Raw genomic sequence first — 8952 nt, 5'->3', positions numbered from 1 at the left:
TGTCCAGTGCCCAATTTGCCAGCCAGTACGCGAGTTTAACAACTCTCGCGGTTTAGCCAACCACATGCGAACGCACCGTGGAGCAGGGCCGTCCGCGACTGCGATGGCGACGGAAGTCACCCAAACAGCAAACCAGTCACGTTACCGGCAGATACCACAAGGAGGTAGGTCGTGCCACTTGAACGGGATACGCTGGTGGACCTTACGAGAGGTCTGTGTTACGCTTCACCGTCCCTGCAACTACGACTCACGAAAGCGACAGAGTTTTTCCCCGGCGAACCGGAGGAGAAACCCGGAACGATTTACGCTTAAGAGAGTCATAGTTACTAGTGGCCCATGGAGTCACTGGTTAATGTGGAATTGGAGATATTGATATATTTTAATGGAAGACTTGCAGTACTGTTGGTACATAGGGCCGTGGCGTGAATGGGTGTAGCAGTAGTGTTACAGTATTTGTGATGGTTGTGTTCGTAACCTGAAGTATTTGATGGCTCGTCTCGGTCACGGTCAGCGGAGATGATGTGGTCCAGAATTTGAAAGAATGATGTGTGGAAATGTAATGCCATGTTCTATTTGTCGATTTACTCGTCAAGTAGCAATTGATTGTATACGATATTTTTCGTGTGAGATGGGTCCGGATGTGTGGGATATACTCCGTGGCCGATGAGGATACGCAGTTGAGAGCGTGAGGTGACGCGACTCATGGCAACGTACAGCTGACCGTGATCAAAGACACTATCTTTCAAGTATATACCGACGCGCTGAAGAGTTTGGCCTTGCGATTTATTGACGGTCATGGCGAAAGCGACCTTAACGGGGAATTGTTCGCGGCTGAAAGCGACGCCCAATGTGGTGTCGCTTGGTGTCAGTTTGACGCGAGAAATTATAGCATCTTGGCCAATGTGAGTGCCTGTGATTATTTGAGCGCGGAATATGCGAGTGCCGAGAGAAGTTACGCGTAGGCGAGTTCCGTTCACTAAACCGTCGGCCGGAGACATATTGCGAATCAGAATGACAATGGTGCCGACTCGGAGGCGAAGTTTATGTGGAGGTAGGCCAGCCACTTCGACGTGATTGAGCAGTTCGATGGGGTAATCTACAATCGCTTCGGCTGATGGATCGATTAATTTATCATCAGAAAAGTAAATTCGCTAGTCTCCTTCCAGAGAATCTAATATAAGATTATTAACGTAATCGCAGTGGTCGTTACGTGGGCAGAGTAAAGCATGGTCCGGGTTTGGCTGAGCAAGGTTATTGTCATATACCCAGTGAATGAGATCCTGCGGGGAACCGTGGAATAATAAATCAGCCGGAATACTCGTGATGTCTGTGTCGGGGACGTTTGCTGATCCATTGCCGATAGTCAGCAGGTAGTCGGCGAAATCTTGTTGGCCGGGTCCAATTCGCATGTTCTGCGTAAGGTGGATAATTTTGAAATGCGGCCATAGAGGACTACTTACTACGTATGGACTCGGCGATGTTCGAGCCAGCAGGAGCATTAGGAATTATGGGAGCGCATTGTCTGAAATCACCGCCCAGCAAAATGATTTTGCCACCGAAGGGCCTCTCGGAGTTTCCTGTCAAATCTTTGAGTATGCGATCCATCGCCGTAAGAGCCCGCCGTTCGCACATGGACGCCTCGTCCATAATAATGAGTCTTGCAGCCATCAAACGTTGGCCTGCGGCACTGGCACGGCTTACGTTGCAATTAGAATGTTCGGTGAGGGGAACCGGTAGTTTGAAGAAGTAATGGGAGGTACGGCCGCCAGGCAATAGAAGGGCCGCTATTCCGGTCCACGCGGATGGGATGACGACGTGTCCATTATTTCTGAAGTGTTGTATGAGGGCCTTGTATATAAACGTTTTGCCAGTGCCACCTGGACCATCCAGAAAGAAACAGGTAGGGCCTGTATACGACGAACTTAGAGTGTCTAAAATAGCATTATACGCTGTGAGGTGCCCCGTATTTAGCCGACTAACATATTCCTCATTAGGCACGACATACTCATCGAATGGAGCAATTTGACGGAGAGCGGTAGCCGGTGGTTTCGGGAAGTTTAAATTGGTCCAGTCAACCATATTAGCCTCTGCGATCAATCTTATGTCACGTAGACCATGCGCGAAACGAAGACTGTCGTCGGTGCCATAGATACGGATGAGGTCATGCGTAAGTTCCTCTTTGTGCTGTTCCCACATTGAAGCGCCGTTGGGTGGACGGGTCAGGACAAGTAGTTGTCCGAAGAGGACACGAAAAGCCCGCGGATGTTGGCATTGCGCGGCTTCGTCTAAGGTCTCCTGGAAGGCAGTACCACTATCGATCAGTCCGCGTGCGTGGCGTGCTTCTTGAGCGGAGGCGTACACTCTACCTTCGTAGGAAAAGAGTTCGTCCCAGTTGCGCGGACCCTTAACATGATGGAGCAAAATCCGAGTTGCAGCCAATTCCGGGTTATTCGGTGGGACTTGGAATATTCTACCAATTCGGTTCGATTGTCGAACTCCGGCGGTCCACTTTTTTGCCTGGCTGCTCCATACGAAGTTCTGGGGGATATCCCGGTATAAATACTCGCGAGCGACCGGATTTATAGCGTTTAATTTAAAGAACGCCGTCAGTTGCGTGTCACGGTTAGCTGCCGTGTTTGCCGCATGACCTGCTTGCCCGTCCGCGAAGTATACCGTACGGTCGTTCCTCGTGTGTACCGTTAGGCGCTCTACGGTATGAGAGAGGCCGTATAGATTATACTTCATTAGGCGCCAGTGAGCCTCGGACGAACCAAGGTATCGCATTGTACGGTACCTCCTTATTTCGTTACCCGGTTCGGAGGTAATAATTTCGGCAATATGCGCTACGTCGTGGCCTTTATTAATATAATTAAAGATATATTTAATTACACGTACACCGGAAAGGTGTTCCACATTGATGTGACAGCCGAACATCTTCGCTAGGTATGGGTTGTATGGTACCACATGCCGATTATCCAAACGAACCGTTATTTGACCGCGCTTCTTCATAACGTGCCGGCCGTTGTCTCGCCGACGGTATAGCGGATATCCGTTCAACTGCACCTGTGTATGTTGCTGGAAGGCCTTGGGGAAATTCTTCTTGCATGTAATCCCGCCGTCTGACGAACAGATTTCAGTACACAGATGTAGGTAATTTGTACAAACTATATCGTATAATTCGGGGTCTACCTCCGGGTCCGGAATTTCTGCGCATATAACGCGATCGATGTATTCGGGATCTCTCGAATTATACGGCGGTTCAACAGCGACTATCCAGTGCGAGTGGGGTATTTGTCGCTTTTGCATTTCTACGGAATAGCCGTAGTACCGGCATTTACCGAAGAATGCATCTTTGGTAATTAAATCTTTGAACCGCTGTTGTTTTGAATGGAAAACGCGATTCCCGATATCTGGCCTTAAGTCTCGCCGGTTTCCATGATTAATACTGGCCTCGATCTCGGGCCAAGCAGGATTTGCCGTGAAGGTGATAAAGAATGTCGCAGCACCAAGCTGCATAGACATGGCCAGCATGTCATGCATGGTATTCATTGCATGTCGTGGACCGCCGATGAATGAGGCTGGCAGCAATACTGGAACACTGGTGTCAGGATTGTTCGTCACGCTGGTCCTTTGATCGTGATTATTGAAATCGCCGATATTCTGCAATGAATCACGACGTAGAACACTCTGATTCTGTTGCAGCCATTGCAGTTTGTCTTCTTCAACTCGTAGAGCTTTGTCGACCAACCACTGCTGAAATAATTTCCCACAGTCCTGCAAATACTCTTGGTCGTCGCGGATGGCCATTTGATGAGCTGCATGCTCGCGAAGGGTGACGTATTTCCGGTTATCAGTTCCCACAGTGTGACGGATACCGGTGTGCCATCCAATTACCGAGTACGGATCCAGCAAAGGATATAACATGGCATCAAGAAGGGGATTCGTAATCTTGACGATCTGTAGAGGTTCTGTGTTCGGCATGGCACGATTTTGGATGATCAGCTGGTGGTGTTGGCGAGGAAGACCACCGTGGTCACCGTATAATACCGCTACATCGTCGCGTGTAGTCGGCAGGTTGGTACGCCCGACGTGAATACCGGCGCCAGCAGGGCCAGGCAAAAGTTGTATGTGGACTGTAGGCCGCGGTTGATTTTGTCGAATGAGCTCTTGCTCCTTCTCGTACGCGTGGAGAAATTGCTGAGCAAGGGCCAAGTTCTCTCGCATGATCATACTAATATTATCTAAGATTCGAGGACTTAATTTCGTGGCCTCGTAGCGCAGTCTTGTGGCCGTTTCTATGTTGCAAAAGTAGGCTGAGCCATACGGCATGTTTGCATTAGTGCGGGAACTATCCTCCTGATGTAACGGGCCAATGCGATGGAATATTTCTCCTCTACCGATCAGATAATATGTGCCAGACGGAGGGTTATCAATTTTGAGACCGAGCGAACAGAAACTAAAGGCAGAATTGATGTAGCGGCTATTGTCCTGGAAATATTTGAAGTCGCAGTGTTCTGGATTAGCGAAGACCTCACGGAGATACGGGTGGATCGGCCGAAGGGTAAACGCGACCTTTCCGTTAGAGCAGCAGGAAGAAAAGTGTCCGGCCTCGGTACGCTCGGACTGGAAGTGTTTGGCCATGCAATGTGGACAAATGGCATTCATCGGCCCAATGCTATAATAACATGTCTCCGTGGAGAGTCTCGTGGCCGTAGCTTCTCCGGTACGACGGGCGACTTCTTTGCGCTCATTCAAGCGATACTTCTTCTCGCGTTGCAATCGACGCCGGCGTTCGTCGATACCTGCGGGCGTACGTCTGCCTTGTTCGTCCTCTTCAGTTGGTCGTAACCGTTGTGGACCGAAACATCGCCGTCCAGTATAGGGTAGCACTTCGCCATCTGGACCTATATTTGCGTAAGTAGCTGGTCGGCCGACGGAACGTGGATTAGCTGCGGTGCTGGTCGATGGCACGGCGTAGGGCGCGATGGAATCACGCACGTGAGTGGTAGATGTGGAATCCGACGTTGACAAATTTGTCACTGAGCGTCTTTCGGAGTGGGAGTCTGTATTACGGCGGCGTTCGTTGTTGCCAGTAATCGTACCCCGTCGACGTGTTCTGGCTGGACGACCACTGCGAGCGGTATTCGGTGCTGAATCGGCCATAATTAATATTCGATCCACTGAAAGAAAGCGAATGAATACAAAATCTGTGTATTTGCAATTGATACAATTGATACTTACGATGAAATTGGAAGACAGAGTTGATTAGTTAGAAGGGCGGTAATTGCTGACGATCCTGTAAAAATGTTTATTAGTTGGGGAAAGAAACAGAATTATTAAAAAATATATGTAGTTGAAAGTGGTGAGATATACTCACGTTGAAAACGAAGCAGAGTCGGCTGACGTCAACGAAATTTGTATGATCGTGAATTGCTCACGGTCCTGGAAAAATTCGGATTAGTTAGTGAAAGAAACAGAATTATCAGAAGATGTATGTAATTTTAATTGATGAGATATACTTACGTTGAAAACGATGGAGAGTTGGATGACCTGAAGGAAACGTCGGTGGTCGTGAAGTCCTGACGGTCCTGTAAAAATATGTATTAGTTAGTAAAACAAACAGAATTGTTACAAAATGTATATAGTTTGAAGCGATGAGATATATTTACGCTGAAAAGAAAAGAGTGTTGGATGACCTGAAGGAAACCTCGGTGGTCGTGAAGTCCTGACGGTCCTGTAAAAATTTGTATTAGTTAGTAAAAGAAACAGAATTGTTACAAAATGTATATAGTTTTAAGTGATGAGATATATTTACGCTGAAAAGAAAAGAGTGTTGGATGACCTGAAGGAAACCTCGGTGGTCGTGAAGTCCTGACGGTCCTGTAAAAATTTGTATTAGTTAGTAAAAGAAACAGAATTGTTACAAAATGTAGATAGTTTGAAGTGATGAGATATACTTACGCTGAAAAGGAAAGACGATGGGATGACCTGAAGAAAACCTTGGTGGTCGTGAATTCCTCAGGGTCCTATAAAAAATAACATTCGTTAATGAAAAAAGCACAATTTGTAGAAAATGTATGTAGTTTTAAGTGATGTACTGTACTTATAACGTAAGCGAAGTGGAAAGATGTACGATCCCAACAGAACCTTTCTGGCGGTAATTGGACTGTTAAAAATATATGTAAATTGTTAAAAATATTATTTATAAAAAATATAAATTGTTTGGAGTGATATGTTTACTTACAACGTAAAGGGAAAACGTAAAACGCAAGGTGTATTTGTCCTGAAAAGGACAGTTATCGACGAATCGGAAAGTCGGTGAAAGTAGATACTGCGAGCAGGAGACGGGAGATGTTGCCTGGCTGAGCGCAGAACTGCAAATGAATACAATACGATGCGCGTCATCGCCTATGTAGGGTTCAGTCGTTCGGTTAGATGGCGCATGGAAATGTATTGTATCGTGAATATTGAAAGTGTGAGGTTTTTCCACTTGCCGTAGATATCATTTTGTCCTTTTATTATTTTAGATTTATTATTTTATAAATATTTATAAAATAACTATAAAATAAATATTTATAAAATTTATTTATTATTTTATATATATAGGGTGTTTGAAAAAGTACAAAATTTTTCAAATCTTTTTATAATTATGCATTTTGTTAGTTTTTCCCACTTTACGTAAATAGTTGTTATTGTTTTTGATTATTGTAGTGTAATATATATAAGGTGTTTCAAAAATATAAATTTTTTCAAATATTTGTATAATTATGCATGTTGTTAGTTTTTTCCATTTGGCGTAAATAGTTGTTATTATTTTCTATTATTGTACTGTAATATATACAGGATGTTTCAAAAATATATAATTTTTTCAACATTTCGTAAATTATGCATTTTGTTAATACATTAATGTTGCCGTAAGTACTTGTTATAATATTTCACTATTTTGATAAAGTGCGTATCGGGTGTTTCAAAAATATAGAATTTTGTGAATATCTCCTAAGGTATACATTTGTGCGAAAAATGTTTGGGACAAAAGTTGTAAGGTTTTCGGTGGTGCACCCCATGGAAACATGGAAATATGTGTACGTGTTGAAAAAAAGAGAATCGACCTTGAAATACCGTGAAATGTTGATCCTGCAGCAAAGCCGAATATATGGGCTGGTGCAGTCTTTGAAACCCTTCAACTTTTGTCTGAAACATTTTTCTCTAAAGTCAATAGTTTCGGAGATATTCGCAAGGACCACTATTTTTGAGTCACCCTGTATAAAACGTTCTGAGTGCAGATTCGTATTCTGTATAGGTAGCACTTCAACTTGTGTGGGATACATTTTGCCGTGAGACCTACAGTTTCGTGGATATCGCGACGAAACGCTTTTCTGAAACACCCTGTAGAAACGAAATCGGTGCAAAAGTATGCAGCAACGGAAGCCCTACAACTCTTGTTCGAAACATTTTTCTCTAAAGCTAATAGTTTCGGAGTTTATACCGGCGGACCACCTTTCGTGAATGACCCTGTATATCCGGAAGTTGTCGTAGGAGGTTCCGGAAGGAGGGGATTTCGTACGATTTTTTCCGCTCTTTCGAACGCCGTAGAAAAAAATTGGGGTCGTTTTGAAAGTTTTTCGAGATTTTGAAAAGAAATTTTCCCCCCTCCCGATTTTAACGCTGATGCCCGCCCGAGTCGCCAGAAGACCAGGCGCAGGGAATATGCCAGCATGCAGACCTTGTTCAAGAAGAACATGAGCAGGGCTGTGCACCAAGTCTTAGATGGAGTTGCTGAGGCCACACCACCCAGCCTCGAAGCAATGGTTGAGCACTGAGAGCCGGTTCTAAACCACCCGTCGGTTCCAGTGTTGCAGCACCCCACCTTGCCAGAAGACCGGCAACGACGTGAGCTGGCGGAGCCTATCCATGTGTTGGAGGTCAACTCCATCAATGTTCCCTTGGGCTCGGCAGCAGGTGTAGACGGCATAACACCTGCCGAATGGAGGAAGTGCCCTGTCACTGTTAGGACCCTCCTTTATAATATGATCCTTTATATGGGATCTTTTCCGAGCACCGTCCACAATGGTAGGACTGTCTTTGTTCCTAAGACGGCAAACGCCACCCTGCCATCTGACTTTAGACCGATTAGCATCGCCTCGGTTGCTGTACGCCAGTTGCACAAAATCCTGGCGAAGCGTATGATAGCTGCCGGGTTGATTGATGAGAGACAGAGATGTCTCGACGATGGCTGTGCAGAAAATGTCAACGTACTTGCAGCCGCCATTGGTCATGCTCGGGGTCACCGTCGTGAACTCCACGTGGTGTCTCTCAACGTGTCTAAGGCCTTTGACTCGGTAAGCCACGAGGCCATAACATCGGCCCTGACCGAGGTTGGTGTGCCCGCAACCCTGGTGGATTATGTGAAAACCACCTACCAAAAGTCTACCACCGTCTTGGATGTTCGGGGTAAACGGTCTGGGAACATAGTTGTTAGGAGAGGGGTTCGGCAGGGCGACCCAATAAGCACTGTCATTTTCTCTTTGGTCGCCGACAGGGTGCTCCGCGCTATCCCGAGGACAGTGGGACACGCAATGGATCAGGACCACCTCATTAATGGTGTTGCTTTCGCGGACGACATGTGCCTGGTTGCATCCTCCGCGACCGGTATGAGGGCAGCATTGGTCGCAGTCGAGCGGGCAGCGGGGTTGCAGGGGCTCGCGTTCAATATATCTAAGTGCGTTGCTGTTTCTATCGTACCATCTGTGCGTGATGAGAAGGTGAAGGTTATCACCGAGCCTCAATTTGCCTTACTGAGTGGCGCCCCAGTTCGTCAGCTTGGTCCCGTCGATGAGTGGCGGTACCTTGGCGTCAATTTGAGTCCGGTGGGCTTGAAGAAGGGTAGCCCGACGTTAGAGGCTGAGCTTGACCGCATTTAGCGAGCACCCCTGAAACCTCAGCAGCGCCTTA

At 46.4% G+C, this 8952-nt stretch overlaps 3 protein-coding genes across 3 annotated transcripts; all 3 read right to left on the bottom strand.

The window, feature by feature from the left end:
• Positions 1-1452: 1452 nt before the first annotated feature.
• Positions 1453-3009, bottom strand: LOC105664139 (uncharacterized). Its single transcript, XM_012297347.2, has one exon. The coding sequence runs from the start codon at positions 3007-3009 to the stop codon at positions 1453-1455; it is 1557 nt and encodes a 518-aa protein (XP_012152737.2).
• On the bottom strand, positions 2819-5163 carry LOC105664142 (uncharacterized). The gene is made up of 2 exons (XM_076541929.1): positions 3190-5163; positions 2819-3119 (listed from the first exon to the last, which is right to left on the bottom strand). Exons 1-2 carry the CDS (start codon positions 5161-5163, stop codon positions 3054-3056), a joined length of 2040 nt encoding a protein of 679 aa, XP_076398044.1. The 3' UTR covers positions 2819-3053.
• LOC143266330 (uncharacterized) lies at positions 4276-6436 on the bottom strand. Its single transcript, XM_076541934.1, has 4 exons — positions 6245-6436; positions 6104-6166; positions 5962-6026; positions 4276-5880 (listed from the first exon to the last, which is right to left on the bottom strand). Exons 1-4 carry the CDS (start codon positions 6403-6405, stop codon positions 5750-5752), a joined length of 420 nt encoding a protein of 139 aa, XP_076398049.1. The 5' UTR covers positions 6406-6436; the 3' UTR covers positions 4276-5749.
• Positions 6437-8952: the final 2516 nt, after the last annotated feature.

This window comes from Megachile rotundata, unplaced genomic scaffold (assembly GCF_050947335.1).
Source record: "Megachile rotundata isolate GNS110a unplaced genomic scaffold, iyMegRotu1 scaffold0240, whole genome shotgun sequence".
Lineage (NCBI taxonomy): Eukaryota > Metazoa > Arthropoda > Insecta > Hymenoptera > Megachilidae > Megachile > Megachile rotundata.
Note: the sequence above shows the minus strand (reverse complement) of the source record. Positions and strands in the feature narration are given on the sequence as shown.